The sequence below is a fragment of the Mobula hypostoma genome, chromosome 21, assembly GCF_963921235.1.
Source record: "Mobula hypostoma chromosome 21, sMobHyp1.1, whole genome shotgun sequence".
Classification (NCBI taxonomy): domain Eukaryota; kingdom Metazoa; phylum Chordata; class Chondrichthyes; order Myliobatiformes; family Myliobatidae; genus Mobula; species Mobula hypostoma.
In genome coordinates this window covers 13,092,090-13,117,785 of record NC_086117.1, presented here as the reverse complement: position 1 = coordinate 13,117,785, position 25,696 = coordinate 13,092,090, and the positions used below count along the sequence as shown (strand labels likewise).

The window sequence follows — 25,696 nt, the reverse complement described above, 5'->3', positions numbered from 1 at the left end:
CTTCTCAGCTGTAGTGTAGCAGGTGCTGTGAAAAGTGGTAACTACATAAGGGAATCAGTCACATTAATAATGAATTTCAAATGCTCTCTTAAAATGAACACATTAACAGGTCCATGCTTTCAACTACTGACATTAAAAGGCCACGAACACGTTCGGTATGGCTGCACAGTGGTTAGCACAATACGTTACAAAACCAGTAATCCAGGTTCAATTCCCTCCTCTGTCTGTAAGGAGTTTGTACGTTCTCCCCGTGACCTTGTGGATTTCCTCCTACACTCCAAAGATGCACCAGTTAGTAGGTTAATTGGTCTTTGTAAATTGTCCCCTCATTAGGCTAGGGTTAAAAGGTAACAGGACAAGTTCTATAGTTACAGTGCCCTCAAAATGCTTCTTTTGAGTTGCATGTAGCTTTCGAATGCCTGGATCTTCCCACCAACACATCCAAAATGAGTGTTAATTACAGTTGTATTCATGCAGTGGCATGTCGATTGGATTCATGCATAGGCAGACTATATCAGGTAAGTGCCTCTTCCCTGAAATGCATTTTACTGTTCCAAGCTGCATTTAAAATTTAACCTACAATCCGTATTCAAATCTGAAGGTTGGTTGCTGAAGTCAAGGTTCGGTATATGTTCTAACCCCAAAATATGCCCTAACAGACGGCATGGCTCGAAGGGCTGGAGGGGCCTGTTCTGCGCTGAATCTGAATAAAATAAAATTAAAATTAGAAATGAATAGGTGGTCTTGTGTAAGGTTACTTGAATGAGACCCTGTCAATCCTCAGGCAGGAGAGAGGATTGGGAAGGCATCAGTGGGGCGCAGCATACTCATCTGTAGCTGGGACAGAAGGTGAAAGCAACACAAAAAACACGATCCTCATGGCAAAATACTTGACAAATATGCCAACCTCTCAATCAATTATGCAAGTTTTTAGTGAAGCATTTGAAATTCTGGCATGCCATTCAAAACAGCTTTTATTTCATGATGTCTATTGGATTATTCTGCATTCACATCAAATTCTCATCTCTCATCCGCAATCTTCATTAAGGACTGGAAATAGAAGAGCTATTGTGCTCTAGCCTCCAGCCATACAGATCTACAAATGTGAATTGAAGCTCTTTTCCATGCTGCAAGTGGGCAGATGTACACACAGACTAGGAATCACTTCAGTAAGGTATGCATTCAAGCAACAAACCATTTAGTTCAGTACCACTTTGATGTAACATAAATATGATCATTGCACAGTGAGTTTAAATTTCTCCCAGCCTATATTTACAGCATATTTTGATTGCTGATCACCTGCTTATGTGAGAGCACTCAGAATTGACCAAATTTCCACACTTGTGTGAACTTTAGAATGTTTTGCTGTTGCCTAGAATCTAAATATGTACACAGTTATGGAGAATTGTAAGGGATTGAGTAGATGTGGAACTTACAGGAGGAGAATGAAGACGAAGGTTTATTTATTTATTTAGTTATACCACGACAGATGGGGCTTGTCGGCGATAGTTGGCAGCTCCCCTGGGAGAAGGAAAACTGTCTCAAACCTCCACTGCCTTGCAGCTATGCCCACTCGTGGGGAAGGCTTCGGGAATAAACCCCAAGGGAAAAATCTGGAGCTGGAGTCCCTAAGGCACTTTGAGTTCATCGCTGACTGGCAGCTCCTGCGATGCCACTGGTACCAAACTGTATTGGTCTCTGCTGTTCCTTTGGGTTTATCAGATGTGTGGAGAGGGGGAGCTTGCTACATGGGCAACAGCTTGCTCTCCATATTGTATTGCCCAGGCTTGTGTATCTAGACAGCTAGGATGCAATATCCATTGTCGACTCTGGCCAACAGAGGCCTCAGACAGCCTCAGATACTGCGTGGAGAAGGCCATTCCGGCCCTTTGAGCCACGTCGCCCCAGCGACCCCCGACAAAATGCTGGAGGAACTCAGCAGGCCAGGCAGCATCTGTGGAAAAGAGTAAACAGTCAACATTTTGGGCTGAGACCCTTCATCAGGACTGGAAAGAAAGAGGAGGTCAGAGAGGGACAGTAAGACTACGTCCACACTACGCCAGATAATTTTGAAAACGAAGCTTTTTCTCTTCGTTTTGACCTCCTGTCCACACTAAAGCGGCGTTTTCAACCCCTGAAAACGGAGATTTTCAGAAACCGTCTCTAGAGTGAATAAATCCAAAAACACCTAATATCCATTGTAGAGTGGATGGGGTAAACGGAGAGATTTTAAAACGCTGTCATGACAACACCACAACAACAACAATGCTTTTTCTGCTTCTGCTTGGTACTGCGCAAGCACTGCTGTACGGCTGTTATAATGTGCAGTCGGTGTGAACGGCGTGAGAGTTAAATTGTAAAGTGAGCTTTTTTGACTATTTAAAAACGCTGTCATGACTTGCCAGAACAGATGGCGGCAACGTGGCATTTCGTTGTTTTCTTGAACGCAACCCTCCACATAACCTAACAATTTCAGAACAGACGGCAACGAGACTGAAGCCAGAAGAGTTAGAAATGTACTCACCAAATACTTTGACCCATAGCTTACTGAGTAAATAAGTATACTCAATTTTTCCTGTTTTCTGTCCTTGCTTGTATGAAGGTGGTTTACCTATTTATGCAAGTACTTCTCTGACAATAGATGTGTAACAGCCTAATGTAACACTGTCTGGAAATACAAGGTAACACTGATGCAGACATGTTTTATACATTTAACAAGGTGCTTTATTAATGCAACAGAGTTAGTCAGTTTTTCAATGTTCGTCGTCAGCCGGGTCATACTGTCCGTGAACTCCCGGTCGGTTGCCTCCATACGCTCCAGTATTTGTTTTTTTTTAGTTTTAAGTCCTCCTAAGCAAGAGCCATGAGCAATTCCTTTTAAGTTTTTCTAGTCTGTAACTGGACAAACATGCACTAAGTATACAGTTTCCTCTTCGCTTGTTTTCTGTGTGTCCTGCGCGTGCCCAGTAGAGGAGATACGCCCAAATATCCGTGTTAGTGTAGACAGAGTTATTTTGAAAAACGCTTAGTGTGTACGCCTGTCGTTTTTACTCGAAACCAGCGTTTTCAAAATTATCAGGCGTAGTATGGATGTGGGGTGAAACTGGGAGAGGGGAGAGGAGTGAAGGGAAGAGCTGGGAAGTTCATTAGTGAAAGAGGTAAAGGGCTGGAGAAGAGGGAATCTGACAGGAGAGGATAGATGACCTTGGAAGAAAGGAAAGGGGAAGGAGCACCAGATGGGCAGGTAAGGAGATAAGGTGAGGGGGGGCGGAAATAAGAATGGAGAATGGTGAAGGGGGGGGAGGGCATTACCAGAAGTTCGAGAAATCGATGTTCATGCCATCAGGTTGGAGATTATCCAGACAAAATATAAGGTATTGCTCCTCCAACCTGTGTAGTCTCATCATGGCAGTAGAGGAAGCTATGGACTGACATGTCGGAATGGGAATGGGAAGTAGAAATGAAATGGGAGGCCAGTGGGAGATCCCACTTTTTCTGGTGGATGGAGCCTCGGTTCTTGGGACAAATCTGCGATAAACCCAATTAACCCTCACCTAATCGCAGTACAATTTAGATTAACTCTAAACTAATCATGAGACACTGACCAATCAACCTACCTGGTATGTCTTTGGTCTGTGGGAGGAAACTGGAGGACCCGGAGAAACCCCACGCTATCCATGGGGAGAATGTACAGAGACTCCTGACAGAAAGGCACTGGAATTGGACTCCCAACTCTAGAACACCTTGACCTGTAATAGTGTTGTGCTGACAGGGCACCCAATGTTTACAGCATTCAGGATTAGCCTGATGATGTGGCAGAACTAAAAAGGACAACATAATAATGCATAACTTTTCTAAAAAGTTTGTTCTTGCATTGCTACCTTTGCTAACAAAAATGTAACAAAGGTATAAAATAAAACTGAAAGTGAGGTAATATAATAATCTACAGATTTGAATTAATGTTTAGCACTTTTGACATAAATTGTCTATGTATTAATTTAATTGTCATTGCATCATTTATCAGTCAGTTAAATTACCAAGTTTATTTGCAAAATTCCTTGTTTGGTCAAATATCTCAAACACTAACTTTCCCACCTCAGTGACGGTATTATTCGGCATTGGCATTTGAAAGCATTATTATTTGATGTCGTGGCAAAGCTGAACTTATTAGGATTATCAAAGTGCCGCAACAAAAACTGATTTTAATCAAATGCCATTTTTCCTGTCTCTTTCTATATCGCCCATGGAACCAATTCTTAAAGAAGTAAGGCGATGGTATGAAAGATAATTTTTCTCATTTTTGCAACAGTAATTGACTTTTGGAAAGCACATGAACAGCACATGTAAGCAAGAGAAGGAAGACTCCAAAGTTTGTCTAGAATTACTCTGATTCAATTACATTCGGTCTAAAAATGGACTAACTGTTCAGTTGCCTACTGACTGAATGCAGTTAGCTAATTTAGTGTATTTGGATCTTTTTTTAAACATTTTGAACCCACCACTATATAATACCTTGATAGGTATAATGCTAGGGCTGCCTGTGATAGCAACAAGAAGATTTAAGCAAAGAAAAGGACCACCTGCCTTGCTGAAGGATCTGAACATTAAAAACAGCTCTGACTCATATCCTTGGATTTGGGCACACATTAAGATAAGTTGTTATACAGTACCTGGTCAGTTTTAAAGCAGATCTCAGGATGAGTTCAGTAATTGGTTTTAGTTTTCTGAAAAAAGGGACAGCAAAATCATCCAGGATACCTATTCCTGACCAGTTTTTCATACTACTTGCCACTCACTGGGAGGATTTTTATGTTGAACTCATGAAGTGTGTATGAGAGGAGGAACTTGGAGCTACCAGTTCTAAAGCAGCTGCTCTGGATTACATCATATTGAATTTCAGATATTGATTTCAGATCATTTCATACAGTTGCCCTTACCCATCCAATTGTATCCTTGTCCATCATCTGTACAGCTGCGTTTCAGAGCGAGAGCTTATTTCTCTCCTGGGCTCTGGCTGAACTTTGTTAACAATGCAAGACAGAAATAACTCTTCAGCATTCAACACCATAATTCCCTCCAGGCTCGGCAAGAAGCTCAGAGACCTTGGCCTTCACCCTGCCTTGTGCAGCTGGATCCTGGACTTCCTGTCAGATCGCCGGCAGGTGGTAAAGCGTGGGCTCCCTCACCTCTGCCCCTCAACACAGGTGCCCCTCAGGGCTGTGTACTAAGTCTCCTCCTTTACTCTCTGTATACCCATGACTGTGTCGCCACCCACAGCTCCAATCTTCTAATTAAATTTGCTGACAACACTACACTGATTGGCCTAATGTCAAATAATAATGAGGCAGTCTACATAGAGGAAGTCATCACCCTGATACAGTGGTGTCAAGAAAACAATCTCTCCCTCAACATTGCAAAAACAAAGGAGCTGGTCGTGGACCACAGGAGGAATGGAGACAGGCGTCAATGGATCTGGGGTTAAGAGGGTGAACAGCTTTAAGTTCCTCAGCATAAACATCACCAAGGATTTCACATGGTCTGTGCATAGCGGCTGTGTGGTAGAAAAGGCACAACAGTGCCTTTTTCACCTCAGACGGTTGAATAAGTTTGGTATGGAACCCCAAATTCTAAGAACTTTCTATAGGGGTATGTTTGAGAGCATCCTGACTGACTGCATCACTGGCTGGTATGGGAACTATACTTCCCTCAATCGCAGGTCTCCTGCAGAGAGTGGTGCGGACAGCCCAGCGCATCTGTAGATGTGAACTTCCCACTATTCAGGACACTTACAGAGACAGGTGTGTAAAAAGGGCCTGAAGGATCATTGGAGACCCAAGTCACCCTAACCACAAACTGTTCCAGCTGCTACCATCCGGGAAATAGTACCGCAGCATAAAAGCCAGGACCAACAGGCTCCGGGACAGCTTCCAGGTCATCAGACTGCTTAATTCATGCTGATGCAACTGTATTTATATATTGACTATCATGTTGTACATACTATTTATTATAAATTACTACAATTGCACATTTAGATGGAGACGTAATGTAAAGATTGTTACTCCTCAAATATATGAAGGATGTAAGTAATAAAGTCAATTCAGCATGTGTGACATGTATTTCCAGTGGGGGGAAATGCAATTATTAACTATCTAGGCACAATTAGCTGATACTTGAGGATTTTTATTAAGCGGTGTGATTCTGTGGGTGAAAAGTTTCTTCTCTAGATCTTTGACTGGACAGGGTGTGTGGAGGACCACAATAGGATGTGCCTATCAAGTAACTAATTTTTGCACAATAAGAACTTTTAGCCCATTGAGTCTCTGCTGCCTGCATATTACAGTGATCGAGCTTGTATCACTTCCCCACCCTCTCCCGACTGTATTTGGCATTCTTCCCTTTCAATACTTAGTCCATGTAAAAGTCTTTCCTGATTTTAGTTTTCATTCTTTTGCCAATCACCATCATGTCATATTCAAGGTTTTCATTCTGCTGCCAATGGGAACATGTTATCCATGCTTTTGATGTCCTCCATGATTTTTAAATATGACTATTAGATCCTCTCACAATTTCCTCTGCCCAATGAGACCAATCTCTTATGGTTGTCCACCATAAGTGAAGGTTTTTTCCCCTAGGAATAATTTTAGTAATCTCTTTTGCCTAAAGGCTTCACACTTGTAAAATGTGGTGCCAGAACTGGACACATTCCTCCAACTGTTGCCAAACTAGTGTTTTAGTTTAGATCTTGTTTAGCCAGTAGCAGCATTGACAAAAAACCTATGCTGGGTACAGCTTTTATTTTAAGAAACTAGTACCAATTGTTAAACTGACAAGTGTGGTTGCTGCACTGAAAACACCTCAGAAGCTCATCAATGCCTTATTAAAGCTCTCTCCATGCCTTTTACATTTGTAATATTGTAATAGAAACCAAGTTTAGAGCAATAATAGTGTTACTTTCACTATTCCAGATAGACAATCTTAAACTATTTGGGAACAGCTTCTTTCCAACTGTGATAAGACTGCTGAATGGATTCTGACCCAGATCTGGGCTGTACCCTCCAAATATACAGACCTGCCTCTCGGTTTTTTTGCACTACCTTACTTTCCCTTTTCTATTTATGATTTATAATTTAAATTTTTAATATTTACTGTCGATTTGTACTCCAGGAAGCATGAAGCGCAGTATCAAATATTGCTGTGATTGTACGTTCTAGTATCAATTCTTTGGCGACAATAAAGTATGAAGTATAAAGAAACACACAAATGCATTTTTATCTCAGACAGTGACAGGATTATTAGAATAGAAAATAGTTTATTAAAATACAGTTTACAGAAAATCCAAACTACAGCAGTTCAAATACAAGCCTTTCAAAGACTATAATAAAATCGGTTACGAGGCTTAAACTTGATCTAATGGCATCTTGTAACATCTGCATAGAAAAAAAACATATTAAGGAGCTTTGAATTAACACAATTGAATGCATCAGGGCCATATTGATATACGTTGTAGTCTTCCCAGTTCACACAACTTGAATAGAACCAGCAGAACAACACTAAAGACCTGAATGTGCACACTGATCTGTGTCTTTCACATAACTTTATTTCCATGCATCAGAGACGGCATCATTAAACTGATGGTCTAGATATGTTACTTAATAGAGTTCACATGGTAAGGTTCACAGACAAGATCTCTCTACCTTCTATTAGCCCAAACAGTTATTGCTTGCAGTAATTTACTGAAGACCATATCCTCAGTTCAAAGAGCTTTTCTGATGATTAAATACACACAAGAGAGCATCTATAGAATTTCTTGTGTTTTTGAAAACATAAACATGATCTAATGTTGCAGCTCTAGAAAACCATAAACTCTGAACGGTGTTCCATTCTGGTCTCCTCACTATAGGAAGGCTGTGGAAGCTTTACAGTGTGCGCAGAGGAGATTTACCAGGACGTTGCCTGGATTAGAGAGCATGTCTTATAAGGATGGGCTGAACAAGCTAAGGTGTTTCTCTGTGGAGAGGATGAGGATGAGCGGTGAACTTGTTAAGAGACATACAAGATGATAGGAGGCACAGATTGAGTGGACAGCCCGACCCTTTCACCTATGACGGAAATGGCTAATATGAGAGGGCATAGCTTTAAGGTGATTGGAGGAAAGTATAGGGGATGTCAAGAGTTGGGTTTTTTTACAGAGTGATAGGCGCAGATACATTAGGGACAATTAAGAGACTTAGATAAACACATGGTGAAAGTAAAATAGAGAGCTGTATGGGAGGGGAGAGTACAATTGATCTTGGGAGTATGTTAAAGGGTCACAATAACATCGTAGGCTGAAGGGCTTGTACTGTTCTATTTGTCATCTACCAAAAGGTTTTTATAATTTTTAATCTACATTTAAAGAACAGTAAGAACTGTAGAATCTTTTAAGAAGTCAGTCATACAGCATGGAGAAAGCCCTTCAGCTCATCTGGCCCATACTGACCAAGATTCCCATCTTACCTGGTCCCATTCGCTTGTGTTTGGTCCATATCCTTTTCCTATCCAGGTACTTATCCACATACCTTTTAACTGTTATTAATGTACTTGCTTCAATCACTTCCTCTGATAGCTCTCTCTATATACTGACCACCATCTGGGTAAAATGTTGCCTCTCAGATTCCTACTAAATCTTCCCTCTCTCTTTCTACTTATACCCACTAATTTTTACTCCCCAACCCTAGAAAAAAGAATGTGCATACTGATTCTGTCTATGCCCCTCACAACAACCTTTCCCTCAGTGTCAGCAAAGCAGAAGAGTTGGTCATTGAATTCAGGAAATTGGGTGATGCTGTTTATGTCAATGGTGCTGAGGTTCAGAGGATTCAGAACTTAAAAGTTCCTCAGAGTGAACTTCACCAAGAGCCTGTGCAACCATATTAATACCAAGGCTAAGGAAGCTCGTCAGCACTTCCACCTCCTCAGGAGGCTAAAGAAATTTAGCTTGTTCCCTTTGATCCTCACCAATTCTTATCAATGCACCATCTGGATGCATCATGAATTGGCCTGCAAGTGCTCTACCTGTACCATAAGAAATCGGAGAGAGTCGTGAACGCTGCTCGGCAAATAGTGGAAACCAACTTCCTCTCTATGGACTCTGTTTAGACTTCCGCCCCAGTAAAGCAGCCATCATAATCAAAAGTTCCACCCTGGCATTCTCCTATCTTTCCTCTCCCATCAGGTGTAAGATACAAAAATCTGAAGGCTGGCTCAGAGACAGCTATCCTGCTGTTACAAGATTATTGAAAGGTTCCAAATCTTCCCTGTAATGGCCTTGCACCTTACTGTCTACCTACCTGCACTTTGTCTATAACTACGATCGTTTATTCTGCATTCTGGTCTCTGTTATTGTACCATCTCCGGCTCAGAATCAGATTTATTATCACCGGCACGTCTCGTGAAATTTGTTAACTTAGCAGCAGCAGTTCAATACAATACATAATATAGAAGAGAAAAATAAAATAATACTTTAAATAAATCAATCAATTACTGTATATGTATATTGAACAGATTAAAAATCGTGCAAAAACAGAAATAATATATATTTAAAAAGTGAGGTAGTGTTCAAGGGTTCAATGTCGATTTTGAAATTGAATGGCAGAGGGGAAGAAGCTATTCCTGAATCACTGAATGTGTGCCTTCAGGCTTCTGTACCTCCTACCTGATGGTAACAGTGAGTAAAGGGCATGCCCTGGGTGCTGGAGGTCCTTAATAATGCATGCTGCCTTTCTGAGTCACCGAGCAATGAGCAATGAATTGATCTGTATGAATTGCATTCAAGGCATATGTAGAAAAATAAAAAAACAATTTACTAATTTAATTTATATCTGTATAAGATCATTCCTCATTCTCTGACACTCGGATGAAAGAAGTCCCAACCTGCTCAACCTCCCTTCAAACTCAGTCCATCAAGTCCTACCAACATTCCTGTAAATCTCCTCTGCACTCTGTCTAGCTTAATGGCATCTTTCCTATTGGAGGGTAACCAAAACTGAACATGATGTTCCAAATGTGGCTTCAACAACATCCCAACTTATATATTCAATGCTTTGACTGATGAAGACCAGCATGCCCAAAGCCAGCTTCTCTACCCTGTCCGCCTGTGGTTTCAGGGAAGCATGCACTTGTCCTATCCCATTTCATCTCCAATGGGATCCCACCTCCAAACACATCTTTCCCTCCACCCTCCCACTTTCTGCTTTCTGCAGGGATTGCTCCCCATTTGACTCTCTTGTCCAGTCGTCCCTCCTCACTGATCTCCCTGCAGGCATTTATCCTTGTAAGTGGAACAAGTGTTACACCTGCCCCTATACCTCCCCCCTCACTACCATTCAGGGCCCCATATAGTCCTTCCAGGTGAAGTGACATCTCATTTGTGAGTCTGCTGGGGTCATATACTGTGTCCGGTGCTCCCGCTGTGGCCTCCTGTATATCGGTGAGATCCGACATGGATTGGGAGACTGCTCTGCACAGCACCTATGCTCCGCCCACCACAAAAAGTGGAATCTCCCAGTGGCCATCCATTTTAATTCTACTTCCCATTCCCATTCCCATATGTCAGTCCATGACCTCCTCTACTGCCGTGATGAGGCCACAATCAGTTTGGAGGGGCAACTGTTTAAATTCTGTCTGGGTAGCCTCCAACCTAATGGCATGAACATTGATTTCTCAAACTTCCAGTAATGCCCTCCCTTCACCATTCCCCATTCTCATTTCCCTCTCACCTTATCTCCTTACCTGCCCATCACCTCCCTCTGATGCTCCTCCCCCTTTTCTTTCTTCCATGGCCTTCTGTCCTCTCCTATAAGATTCCCCCTTTTCCAGCCCTGTATCTTTTTCACCAATCAACTTCCCAGCTCTTTATTTCACACCTCCCCCCTCCCAGTTTCACCTCTCACCTTGTGTTTCTTCCTCCCTTCCCCCCACCTTCGAACTCTGACTCCTCATCTTTATTTCTCCAGTCCTGATGAAAGGTCTCGGCCCAAAACATCGACTGTTTACTATTTTCTGTAGATGCTAACTGGCCTGCTGAGTTCCTCCAGCATTTTGCGTGTTGCATGCACTCATCCTCTTAAGTTTGTAAGGAAATAGTGAACATGAGCTTAAAATTTCAGATGAATATGTAAACAAAGTTTATAATTCAACTGCAATGTTTTAAAATGTATGTCATAATCACAAATGATTATCTCAGCAATCAAACAACTTGAACACTAAGGGAATTGATCAATAAGTTATTTTAAAAACTCAGAAAATAATCAGAATCATTATTCAAATTATTGATTTAATGCTCACTCTTAAATTTTGATCATATGACTTGTCAGGAATGTTGGCCATCAGGAAATCTAATGTGAAGTAAAAGTGAAAATGAATTAATGAGAATCTGGAAAAGAAGGGAACAAAAGATAATTCTGTCTTTGAAGTGTGAATTGCCTTAAAGCTCTGCAGCAGAAACAATATTCTGGATGGAAATAAATGAAATTTAGTGCAAAGCTTTATCTTCATACTGTCTACATAAGAACATTGGTGTTCACCGAGGGGATACGTAAGAAGTTTGTTATGTTCTCCTTGTGATGTCCGGGTGCTCCAGTTTTCTCCTACATTCCAAAGACGTACAGTTAGCAGGTTAATTGGTCACATGGGTGGAAGTCCAAGTAAATTTATTATCAAAGTACATATATGTCATCATATGCAACCATGTGATTCATTTCTTGCAGGCATACCCAATAAATCCAAGAAACACAATACAATCAGTGGAAGAACACATCCACCAGCACAGACAAACAACCATTGTGCAAAGGACACCAAATAGTGCAAATATGAAAGAGAAAAAACATCAGCAATAAATATCGAGAACATGAAATGAAGAGTCCTTGAAAGTGAGTCCGTAGGTTGTGGGAATGGTTAAGTAAATCTTGAATGTAATTGAGTGGCCTAGGCTTGTTGGGGCATAAGAGCCTGTTACTGTGCTGTATGTATCTTTAAATATTTAAATGTAGGGCAATATCAAGGAATGAGGTGGCACAAAATTCAAAACAACAGCCAGCTTTGACATTCTGACTAAGAACTGGCAAACAATGGTAAATAAAGGGCAGGTCTTTCTGCATCCATAAAATCAAAGGTTCTAGCTGAAAATCTTGACTGTTCTACCGTTTCTCACTTCACTCACTGAACACAACCTACGATTTCAAGGACTCTACAACTCACGTCCTCAGTATTATTTATCTGCTTGTTTATTTATTGTTACTGTTATTTGTTTTATTTGTACAGTTTGTCATCTTTTACACATTGGTTCTTTATCAAGTTTTGTGTGCGATTTTTCATTGATTCTATTGCATGTTTTTGTTCTACTGCAAATGCCTGTAAGAAAATGAATCTCAGGGCAATAAATGGTGATATAATCCGTTTGATAATAAATTTACTTTGAACTTTACTAATGCTGACAAACCTTGTGAGCATTTCCTGTTTTTGAGTAAAACACAGAGCTATGAATCCTACTGTGACATGAAGAGCTGTAAACTGAGTAATCACAGTTACTGGCTCATGATGCAATCCATTTCTGACTACACTGGTGGTTAGTGAGAACAATGGCTGCAGACCTGTAATCAAAGCTGAGGTGTCATCAATGAGGTGGAAAGGGCGGAAAGGAGTGGAGGTAATAAATTCTGTGAAACACAAACAGACACCAACAGTATTTCTGACACCTGGACAGCCTTGGTCTTCATCTTATCACAGAGAATTGTATTGCTCCTTCCACCCCTCCTCCTACTCTACATCACAAAATATGCTTATTTACTTGCATTCTAACTGGCTGCATCACCATCTGGTGTTGGGGGGGGCACTGCTCAGGATCAAAATAAACTGTAGAAAGCTGTAAACTCATGAGCACCAGCCTCCCCAGCATCCAGGACATTTTCAATGAGAGATGCCTCAATAAGATGTCATCCATCCTTAAGACTGTCATCACCCAGGTCATGCCTTGTTCTCATTGCTACCATCAGGGAGGGGGTACAGAAGCCTAAAGGCACTCACTCAATGGTTCACAAACAGCGTCTTCCCCTCTGCCATCTGATCTCTGAATGGCCATTGAACCCATGAACACTAACTCACAACTTTTTTTTTCTCTCTCTTTTTGCACTGCTTATTTAACTTTTTAAATATACATATACTTCTTACTATAAATTATAGTTTTTATTAGTATGTATTGCAATGTACTGATGCAAAGTTAATAAATTTCACGACATATGCCAGTGATATTAAACCTCATTCTAATAAACATTTGACCTGAAATATTCTTTCTGTCTCGTCAGATTCTGCCTAGCCTCTTGTTTTTATTTCAGATTTCCATATCCTATGTTTTTTTGCTTTTCACTTGCTGTACAGTAAATTCACCTTGGTATCTGGAGATCTTCCAGAATTTTCTGACTGTGCCTGGTGGATAGGTGACTGAACAGATGTGGGATCTTAGGGCAGCATCAATCTAGATGATTTTTGCATGGCTTGCACTCTAATATTTCAAATCTAAATTGTCCATTGTGTTAGAATCTCTATCAGCACAATGCAACAATCTGCTGGAGGAAGTCTGCAGGTAGATCAGCATCTGTGGTGGGGGAGGGTGAAGGAATTGTCAACACACTGGGTCAAAACCCTGCATTGGAACTAATAGTAGAGGAGGGTGTGGGTGGAGGTAGTCAGTATAAAGTGGACTGTGTGAATGGTGTCTGAATTTCCAAAACGTACAGGGTTGTCTGACCAATCCCTTGGTTGTATCATCAGAGTTAAATCTACTTCCCTATGTTTAATGGATATTATAACCCTGTTACTAGAAAATGCACCAGTTAAAATTAATCCCACAATTCACAAAATGATGCTAGAAATCAAAAAAATGAAAGCTGAAACTGCTGTAAATACTTAGCAGCATCTGTAAATAAACAGTTGATATTCTAGGTTGATGATAGTTCTGATGCAACCTGAAATATTATCTTCTGTCTCCTCATATGCTGCCTCACTATAAAAGTAATGTTGGCATTTTTGTTTTCATGCCAAACTTCAAATTTTTGTTGTAGTATTTACATAAAACGAGACACTTCAAAATGTGCACTTCTTATCACGGACACCAAGCTGTGAATTATATGTGCTGCTAGTCTTAATGGAAATAATCAACTACCCTCATATAGAGATCTTGTAAGCTCAATAGGAGATAACTCCACCTTATTGGTCAAATAAGCAGCATGTAGAGGCATGGTACCAGCTCTAAGCAAGCACTCACTGGCATAGATATTAAAATAATAAGACTTCTGCCCAGACCAATGAATTTTTAGGTGTGGAAGCTTTTGCCAGAATATCACCATGGCAGCTATGGAATTAAAATCCATTTTACAGGGAATTTAAAAGCTGATTATCAGCAACGATAACCAAGAAACCACCATCTGACATTTAGGAAAAAATCTTTTTGTCTGGCTTGTAGTTGGCTTTTTAATGGCCTCTGTCAGGCCACACAGTTCAAGAGTCAGTAAGGGATTGACATATAAAAGCTGGCCTATACAGAGACATCCAGATCCTCACAAAGTGAGAGTTTTTGTATGTTTTCTGCTCCAATTCCATTAAAGCAATATATTCAGATTGTTCAAAGAATTCCTCTCATCATTCTGTCTCTGGTAGTTTCTAGCCTCAATTCAAATCTGATTTGTAATGGAATCCGACTAATGCCTAATTTGTAGCAGACCCAGATGGAGTTACAGTGAATAAAATAAATAAAAGTATGACTTGATTTCTATTATGTAAAGTTGGATAATAAAATTAAATTTCCTTTATTTTTTGTCACATGTACATGGAAACCCGCAGTGACATGCATCGTTTGCGTCAAGTCAAATCAGTGAGTGTTGTGCTGAGAAGCGCACAAGTGTCACCACGCTTCCGCAGCCAATGTAGCATGTCTACAGCACATCAACTTCAACCATACATCTTTGGAATGTGGCAGGAAACCAGAGCACTTGGAGAAAAACCACACGATCATGGGAAGAATGTACAAACTCCTTACAGACAACGATGGGAATCAAACCCAGATCTTACAGCTGGTGTATAAAGCACTGCGCTAACTGCTATGCCACCACGCTGTTCCACTAAGTAACTGCATGCAACCCAGGCCTTTGTTGTACCAGGGACAAATGTATTAAGCCAAATAAAATATCCCTAAGTAAACTAAAGTTTCTAAAATAAACTTAGGATCTTAGGATCCTTTCAAGTGCAGTACAAAAAACAACTTTAATAATTAGTTTACATTTTTTTTATATGGAGCAGTCCTTTTGATCTGATAACATCTTGTAAACATGATAAAGTTATTATAAGAGCTGATATCTTTAGCTATTATTCATGTATATTTATGTATTTAAATAAATAGCTAAAGATACTAAATAATATTTTTATTTCCATAAGTGCAGAAATGAGGAGTTTTGAGCTTTGAAGTTAAAAGCTAACTAGCATTCAATTAATTAGAAAAGGTTGGAATAATGTCAACTGGTTCTGTGAGTATAATTTACAATGAAACTCAAGAACAATAACCTGCTTTCTAAGTGTCATTTTGTCACTGGCAGACTGTAAATCCACCTTTTGAAAACAGAACAGATGGCTATTTCAAGCACTGGGTAAAGTAATTTTGTATAGGGAAGGCAGAGACAGTGAAATCTATGTTTCAAGTAGAAATAAATTCTACCACAAGCTTGAATGTGTACCTTAGCAATTCCAAGATGAAAGCTCGTGAGAATCATTTTTAATGGCATGCTATCAATCACAACAAATGCCATTCTCTTCCTTTGAGAATTCCACTTTTCTTGCAATGAGCAAGTTGTGCTGCAGAAAGATATGACTTTAAAGGCCTAAACCCTTTTTGCTTTATTGTGAAAGAAATAACTTTTTCCTAAATACCTCAAGACTCAAGCCACAAGCCACCAAAAAATTGCTCAAAAGTTCAAATGATACTTTGCCCAGAAACTACTACTACTACTACTACATCGACTCAGGCCTAGGGGCCGGCGTCGGGCACGATGACGGACTCTCCACTTCTCCCTCTCCCTCAACAGTGTGTTCAGTTCATTTACATTAGCCGCGCCGCTGTCTTCTAGGAGCGTGTTGACCATGGTCTTCGGAGGGCACCCAGGGTTCATCCTCCCATGCTTGGGCTCCCATATGATGACTAGGCTGGCAGGTAGCTCGGGGTGGCATAGACAGTGCCCCGCTAGTTGCAGTCTTCTCGCCATGATTTTAGTGGTGAGCATCGGTAGGTTGTTATAGAGCTTGACGTTCGTCATGTGCTGTTGCCAACGTCAAGAGCCATCCAGAGCATTCGTGTATAGCAACCATCTAGAGACTCACACATTATTGATTTCAAAACCTTATTATTTAAATTTCCTTCAAGGAATATTCTGACATGTTAACAGGCTCATAGAAGGAAATTTGAAACTACAGGCCAAGAAAGTCCTCCTCTGCTAGTTTGCGAAGATTAGGCATAACATCTAAAACTTCGACAAACTTCTATAGATGTGTGGCGAAGAGTATATTCACTGGTTGCATCAAGGCCTTATATGGAAATAATAATTCCCTTGAACAGCAAATCCTACAAAGAAGTAGTGAATATGGCCCAGTCCATTATGGGTAAAGCCCTTCCCACCATGGAGTACAACTACACGGAGCAGTGTCACAGGAAAGCAACATCTATCATTAAGGACCCCACCACCAAGGACATACTCTTTTCTCGCTGCTGCCATCAGGAAGAAGCTACAAGAGCCTCAGGACTCACAGACCAGGTTGAGGACCAGTTATTACCCCTCAACCATCAGACTCTTGAACCATTGGAGATAACATCACTTAACTTCATTCACCCCAACACTGAACTGTTCCCACAACCTATGGATTCACTTTCAAGGACTCTTCCTTCATCTCATGTTTTGGATAGTTATTGCTTATTTATTTATTATTATTATATCTTTTTTTCTCTTTTGTTATTTGCACAGCTTGATGCCTTTTACATATTGATTCTATTATGTTTCTTGGATTTACTGAGTATGCCTACAAGAAAACAAATCTCAGAGTTTGTAAATGGTGACATATATATATATCTTTGCTAATAAATCATTGAAATTTGCAATAATCTCACTAGATGTAATATGAGGGTGATAGTGATTGACTCAAATTCAAAGTTCAAAGTAAATTTATTATCAAAGTACGTATATGTTACCATATAATACCTTGAGATTCATCTTCTTGTAGGTATTTACAGGAAAAATGAAATACAGTAGAATTCTACCAAACTATACATAAACAAAGACTGACATGCAATGAGCAAAAGGAAACAAACTGAGTAAACAAAAAATACTGAGAACACGAGCTTTTAAGAATCCTTGAAGGTGATTCTGTAGGTCATAGAATCAATTTAGAGTAGCGGTGAGTGAAGTTATCCACGCTGGTTCAGGAGCCTGATGGTTGAAGGGTAATAACTATTCCTGAATCTGGTAGTGTGGGACCAAAGACTCCTATACCTCCTGCCCACTGGTAGTAGTAAGATGAAGATGGTGGTGATCTTTGATGGATACTGCCTTCTTGTGGCAGTGCTCCATGTACATGTACTCAAGGAAGTCCACTATGCTCACTGTTGCTGGTTGCTGTGCAGTACTTATATGTTAATGCTAGAAAATATATGGGTAGGATGTAGCACTGTGACTTCAGCACATTGAAGACAGGGTTCATCCACAGTGCACTCATAGCCAAATCTGGAAATAACTATTCAAAAAGCTGTAACCCCTCAATATTTACTGTCAATAGCTGCTTGAACTGTTACTAATCAATACCCTAAAGAAGACTAATTTGAAAAAAAAGATAATTTTTCAGGGCACAAGGAATTGTTCCAGTTTATATCATGTTACTGTTTATCTCTGGAGAATGAACAAGCAGCAGATTAAATGCTTTTCACTGACTCTTTTACTATATCTGCAGCTTATTAACATTGGACGATATATGGAGGTTCAACATTGTTGCTACCACTGTCTGAATTATGGAGCTTTATTTTCACTGCATTTGGGTTTGCGACAGCATGTTCTCTGTCAGTACTAAGGATGGGTAAGCTGAAGTTCTGCATCAGTGCCCAAAATAAGAACAGAAAGTGTCAGCGTAGGCTTTAATGATCAGACAGGCAGTCCTTTACACTAATTAAAATGTAAATAGCAGTGCAATAGGCTGCAGGAGATTTTTTAATTGTGACTTTATATTCTAAATTCTTAAATCAATGTCTAACAACCAATTGGTTTCATTACAAAAATAAGAATCTTCTATAGTGCAATATTGCGTGCATTTTCTTGTTTTATATTCTATTATTTGAATAAGTAGAGCATTGTACCACTAAATTATAAAAATAACAAACAGCAGTGATTAGATATAACTGTTTCTAGCAGATGACGCCTAATAAATATATATTACTCAGTCCACTTTCTTCACATTTAATAGTGGATGAACAAATGTAACAGCAATAGTCATGGTTTATTTATTCGTTTCATCTATAGTAATTTTTATTAGTTTTTTAATTGAGCTACAGCGTGGAGTAGGCTGTTTTGAACTTTCGAGCCACTCCACCCAGCAATTCCCCCTATTTAACTCTAGCCTAATTGCAGGACAATTTACAATGACTAATTAACCTATTAACTAGTATGTCTTTGGACTGTAAGAGGAAACTGGAACACCCGGTTGAAATTCACATACAACTCTGTACAGTCAGCAATGGGAATTGAAGCCAGGTTGCCTGTATTATAAAGTGTTGTGCTGCCAACCACTCGCTACTGTGCCATCCCAATTTCTAGCCAAATCAATTTTAATATGTATGGGTTTCTGCATAAAAAAAAGCTCATATTCACACAAACGAGAGTCTTTCTCTATGCCGGTGTTCACCTGGCAAATTGTTGACTGAAGAAAGTGAATTTTAAAAATACTGTAACATGTCTGCTATTTGATTTCACCGGTAGGAAATCTTGGAATGTGCATTCAGTGTCCACTTTATTAGGTACCTCCTGTACCTTATAAAGTTGCCACTGAGTGTACGTCCGTGGTCTTCTGCTGCTGTCGGCCATCCACTTCAAAGTTCGATGTGTTGTGTGTATAGAGATGCTCTTCTGCACACCACTGTTGTAACATCTGGTTACTTCAGTTACTGTCATCTTCCTATCAGCTTGAACCAGTCTGTCAATCTCCCCTCACCTCTCAAGGCATTTTCACCTACAGAACTGCTACTCACTGGATATTTTGCTTTGTTTTTTGCACCATTCTCTGTAAACTCTACAGACTATCGTGCATAAAAATCCTGGGAGACTGGCAGTTTCTGAGATACTCAAAACAACACAGCTCTCATCAACAATCATTCCATGGGCAGTCAGTTAGATCACATTTCTTTCCCATTCTGATGTTTGGTCTGAACAACAACTGAACCTCTTGACCATGTCTGCATGCTTTTATGCACTGAGTTACTGCCACATGATTGGCTGATTAGATATTTGCATTAACAAGCAGATGTACAGGTGGTCACTGAGTGTAAGAGGATACTAATAACTATTACACAGAGGCTCATGCCTATAACAGAAAACAACCACTATGAAATTTATTTTAAAATATCATGTAAATGAATTAGGGCCAGAAGCCAGACAGTGGCAGGCTCTTTATAATAAATGCAATTTATTTAGAGTGGGAACTAAATAATAAGTCTATTTCAAATGTTTGTTTAAATTTACTTCTAAATAAGCAGTCACCATTCAAATTATGAAATGCAGATAAGCTAGCTAAGGTAGAATTGTGTCTGAAATATTTATTAAACACTAGATACCCTAGAGGCACAGGATCAACTTCCTATTGAAACTGTGTAAAAATAAGCCATTGTGGTAAATCTTGGGGATAAGGGTTGGGAAAGCAGAGTGGAGGGGAGAGGGGCCTTGGCCTTGGAGAGGGGACTTGCTTTGGACTACTACATGAAGTGTCATGTTGCAAAAAGATACTAAATTTGTGTCAGCTTGACCCGTTGAGAACACACATCATTTAGGCCAATAACGGAGCAGCTTTGGTAGTTGTTACGACAAAATCTGCAGCCCGACATGTCCCGTCGACTGTGCCTTGTGGAAGCTACTGGCGAGCATGCAGTTACTGTGGGCAAACGGAATACGCCATAATTAATGAGGACCATGTTAATAATAACTATATGGTAGTGAGCAAGCATCAATATTCACAATCAACTAAAACAGGAGCTGCATTAAGTTCTTAAGCATTTATCAGTTGGTGAAAGAAGTCACTAATTGACACTTTTGTCAGTAAGTAGGATAGTGAATGGGACAGTTAAAACACCATCAACAGTCAGAATGATTGACAAACAGACTTAAGATGATAGATAAAATACAATGAAGAAAGCAGTATTTACATGGTTATTAAGAAATACCTCTTCGATTCATTGATTTTACATGCTGTTTATCCACTGATGCAGGTAACGGTGATGGCAGCAGTCTATTGGAAATGCTCCCATGACTAAATAAGTGCACATTACTGGCAGCACGTGTGCGAGGTGTTTCAGGGCGATACATAGTCAAGTTAGGTTTTTGGTCTGATGTTGTACGGTTGTACAGAAAGTGCTTTTCATCCAGTGCTTCTAACTGATATTCACAAAAATTGACCAGCGCCTCAACTTGCTCTCGAAGTGGTGGGGTCTTGTACCTCCTCTGTGCCATGTGGAAGATGGCCTCCATAAATGCTTGTAAGCACATACCTTGCAAAATAACAAAATTAATTTATTATTAACATATTAATTTTCAGTAATTGGTTGCAAATTATTTTTGTTAGTTGTTTGATACCAATGCCACATAGAAAGCAAATGTTGGGATAACAATTAATAATTTAAATGGCATGGTGCAAGATTTGCGCAATATGTTTTGTGAGAAAAACAGTGCTCAATGTGAACATTTATTACATTTGTTCACAGAGAAAATAGACCTTAGAAAATAGAAGAGGAACATGCGAAACAGTCCTGGACTAATAAGCACATGCCTTGCCGACCTTGACCTCCAAAACTATATGTAGCCTACTGAAAAAACCATTTGATTGGGTGGTGTAATTATAAAAAAATTAAAGAGTTCATACCATCACTTACCTTATTTCCTTGGAAAATCATTCTGCACAATTTCCAGCTTTGAAATTCCCACTGCATACAGTCTGCTTCTACTTTTCTCCAAGATTCACACATTCTCCAAAGTGGACCCATTGTTTCAGACTGTTTTAACCCCACAGGACCAATTTCCTCCTTTGGTTCTGTTGTATCTCTTCTTGTTCAGTCCCTTCCCATCTCTTCCTGTGACCACTGATGCCCCTTGCCATTTTGACAGCTTCCATTTTCCTGGTCCCAGCCGAATCATTATGGACTTTCAATCCCTCTATAACTCTACTCTATATCTGCATAGTCTTGGACCTTTCACTTCTTTGAATAGAGGCTAAACAGCCTCCCTCAATCATTATGCCAACTTGGCTTGGCTCATTCTTATGTTATACAAGATATCCAACTTTCTCCAAGTCAGGGTATGGCCATGTTTTATTAACCTGACCCAAAACATCAATCATTATATCTCCCCACTGATGCTGCTTGACCTGGTAAATGCTTCCATCACTTTCTGACTTCATTACAGATTTCCAGCATCTGTAATGTTTTGCTTCAGACACAATTACTTAGCTGTTCTCACACTAAGAAGGAATGCTGATAAATCTATTGTTATCCCTAGTGGAAGGCAGCCTTGTCACTATAAAAGTACAATGACTTAGATATTTTGGGGAAAATAATGGTAGACCTATTAGTAACCTAAACCAATGCCTTTGAATGGAAAATCCTACAAAAAGTAGTGGATGCAGGTAAAGTTCCCTCCACCATTGAACACATCTACATGGAGTGCTGTTGTAGGAAAGCAGCATCCATCATCAAGGACCCCCATCACTCAGGCCATGCTTTCTTCTCGCTGCAGCCTTCAGGAAGAAGGTACAGGGGCCTCAGAACTCATACCACCAGGTTCAGGAACAGTTATTAACCCTCAACCATTAGGCTCTTAAACCAGAGGAGATAACCACACTCAATTTCACTCGCCCCATCACTGAAATGTTCTCATAACCTATGGACTCACTTTCAAGGTCTCTTCATTTCATGTTCTCGATAGCTTTTGCTTGTTCAGTTGTTTAATTAAATAATTAATCAATTAATAATAATTGTTATTATTTTGTATTTGCATAGTTTGTTGTCTTTTGTACATTGGTTGTTTGTCTTTGGTGCGGTCTTTCAATGATTCTTTTATATTTCTTGGATTTATTGTGATAGCTGCAGGAAAACAAATCTTAAGGTTGTATATGGTGAAACACACACATATATCTATAGCTATCTATCTATATAGATATAGATAGATATATACTTTGATAATAAATTTACTTTGAACTTAGTACTCAATGTTATTAAAAATTAAGTGGGGAACAACTTTTGACAATATTGTGTGAAATTAAGCTCAGGAATCAGGAAGTTATTGCTCGAGTTTCCTTGCTCACCTAAATGCTCACCATTTAGAATGTCACTGAAGTATTAATTATTTGGAGATACATCATAATAACTGGCCCTTCTGGCCCAATGAGCCCATGCCACCCAAATGACCAATTAACTCACTAACCTGTATACCTTTGGGATGTGGGAGGAAATTGGGGCACCTGGAGGAAACCCATGTGCTCATGGAGAGAACATGGAAACTCCTTACAGTCAGCATTGGGAATTTAACCTGTTCACTGGCACTGTAGAGCATTATGCTAACCACGCTACCATGCCATCCCAATCTTCTCTAGACAGAGTGAAGATTTAAGATATTAAATAGGACCATAAAAGTTAGGGTGAAATTTTAACAGTGTAGTATTAAATTCTGCCAAATAGTGTCTTTCACAAAGATTTACTTTGACACTTATGGTCCTCTTTCCTTCAAATTTTAATTGTCAGGGATGAGTAACAAAAGCTAATAGCCCACTGTGATTTCTGTGAAGGCAAGTGTTAGCACTTGTCTTCAGTGGGGCCTGGTCCTGTTGGGAGCATGCATTTTAACACTTGATTCTAGGTGTAAACTATCCTAGCAGTGTTTCAAACCTTTTTCATGATTCATGATTTATTTTTGTTGGGAACCTGAATGGGTGTTAGAGAGTTAAATGTACCTATTTTTCACTCTTCTTTGGCTTCTGGGCAGCAATTATTTCACATTCCTTGTTACCATTGAGAAGGAGATAATGAGCTGCCTTCCTAAACCATGCAGATACTCCCAAGTGGTTGGCTAGGAAGCTCCTGGACTAGGTCCCCTCCATGGACACAAGAGATTTTGCAGAAGCTGGAAATCTTGAATAACACACACAAAATGCTGGAGGAATTCAGACAGCATCTATGGAGGTAAATGAGCAGTCGACAATCTTCATCAAGTTTGGAAAGGAAGGGAGCAGAATCCAGAATAGGACGGTGAGGGGAGCAGAAGGAGTACAAGCTAGCAAGTGATCATTGAGATCAGGTGAGTGGGTGGGAGAACGTGGATGAAGTAATACACTGGGGGGTGATAGGTAGAAGAGGCAAATGGTTAAGGAAGAAGGAACTGGATACAAAAGACAGTAGACTATGTTAGAAGGGAAGGAGAAGGGGCACCAGAGGGAGCTGATGGAAAAGTGAGGAGAAAATGGGTGAAAGCACATACGACCAAAGTTCGACTTCTATCCTGCTGTTATCAGACTCCTGAACAGACCTCGTGCACAATAAATAGACTCACAATCTAACTCATTATAATCTTGCACTTTATTGTTTGCCTGCACTGGACTTTCTCTGTAGCTTTTACAGTTTATTCTACGTTGTTATACTTGAAAAATTTCTACCACTGTGAATGGTACCAGTATTGTAACTGCTCTAGAAAATCTTAGTAAATGGCAAAGCTTATTCAGGGGACAGGTTTCCAGTATTGCAGCTGGGATATTACCTGGTCCCTTAGCTTTTGTCGTATTCAGTGCTCTTTAGTGCAATCCAATTGCTAAGCATTAGTATCTCAAGGAGTCTTTAGTCTGATTAGTTAAGGAAATGCCCACATTTGACATATTTTCCCACAAGCCTCAGAACTTCTACAAAGGGCCAGTGCTGAAGTAGATTTCTAATCATGGTAATTTCAATGCAAAAGCCTATGGAACTCAATTCAAATTTAATTGTCATTCAACCATACATGAACACTCATGAATACAGCCAAACAAGACAGTGTTACTCTGGAGCCAAGGTGCAAAACACAGTATCGACAGTCACACACAGCACAAAGCACACATAGACATACAAGGTAGTAAGCACATAAAGATATCTGTAAAATACAGCCATGCAATAAAACTCCAAGTTTGACCCGTCAATGGGCAAGTACAAATATAATGAATGGGCAATGGTCACTCAGGAAAATTCTGCATTACTCTCCTGTTTTGTTTTTCTTAATTGATTATTGTATCTTCACAATCTTCCTATATTAGGCACAGTCTTAACCACAGGTAGTAGAAGAAGCCAATAGGCAAAAATGAAGAGAAGACATCTCTTGCCATACATTCAAGGTACGTCTAATTCCCCTGAGAATCAGACAGAGATAGTCTTCCCACCATTTGAGCAGGTTTAAACAGATGTTCAGATACTAAGCATTTCAGGCTGCAGTAGCTATCTAAAATTCTGATTATCAAATCTTCAAAAACCAAAATAAACTTGATTCTTAAATTTCTAAGCTGGTATTATCAGCTTTTATTAAATGTGATAGACAGTGAAATATACAGCTGTGTAACGCCAAGACAGAACAAATAGCATTGCCCCAAGTTCTATTATTCACTGCTTGAAGATTCTTGCTTTGTGATTTTCCAAGCTCAGTTGACCAAGACGTGGAACTCAGCTGTGGAAATGAGTCTCTAGCTCAAAGGGATAGATATAGATATCAGTAGAGAAAATTACCTTATATCCATGTATTGAGATAATCACTTCTCAAGGAATTCAGAGTGAGGCTAGCAAGTCTTCAGAAGTGTTAGTATTTTCTTTCACAAACAAGAGAAAATCTGCACATGCTGGAAATCCAAGCAACACACACAAAATACTGGAGGAACTCAGCAGGCCACGCAGCATCTATAGAAAAGAGTACAGTCGACATCTCAGCCTGAAATGTTGGACTGTACTCTTTTTCATAGATGCTGCCTGGTCTGCTGAGTTGCTCGAGCATCTTGTGTGTGTTGCTTAGTATTTTCTTTGCCAGCCAAAATCCTATTCCAGAGGGGCAGTGGACATAAACATTCCACAACAGACAAACTATTATGTATTAGCTTAAACAACATTTTTGTCTACTGTTTCTGCAATAGTGCTATGAAGTTTTGATTTTTCTAGTCCTATATAGTCCTTAAGTGGTATTCCTTCACCACTTAAATATTTTTCACCTTCTCATGTTATTTATTTACTATAAGGAAATTAAGAAAATGTTATATTGGATAAAAGGAACCTTTACAAAATGCAAACTTATAGTAGGACTTGTTTTTGCAGGGCAATGAACTTAAAAAAATAAATCCTGATGAACTAAACTGGGAGAAGTTCCAATCTAATTAA

General features: G+C 39.7%; 1 protein-coding gene and 1 long non-coding RNA gene across 2 annotated transcripts in view; one reads left to right on the top strand and one right to left on the bottom strand.

The window, feature by feature from the left end:
• The window catches only part of LOC134359794 (uncharacterized), an 82,642-nt gene that overhangs the window by 34,874 nt on the left and 22,072 nt on the right, over window positions 1–25,696 (top strand). The window lies entirely within an intron of this gene.
• The window catches only part of ttll11 (tubulin tyrosine ligase-like family, member 11), a 179,457-nt gene continuing 170,816 nt past the window's right edge, over window positions 17,056–25,696 (bottom strand). The window contains exons 9-10 of the mRNA XM_063073437.1: window positions 20,492–20,815; window positions 17,056–20,202 (exon numbers count right to left, since the gene is read on the bottom strand). Of these exons, the coding sequence (XP_062929507.1) occupies window positions 20,057–20,202; window positions 20,492–20,815 (470 nt within the window). The 3' untranslated portion in view covers window positions 17,056–20,056. The remainder of the gene's footprint in view (window positions 20,203–20,491; window positions 20,816–25,696) is intronic.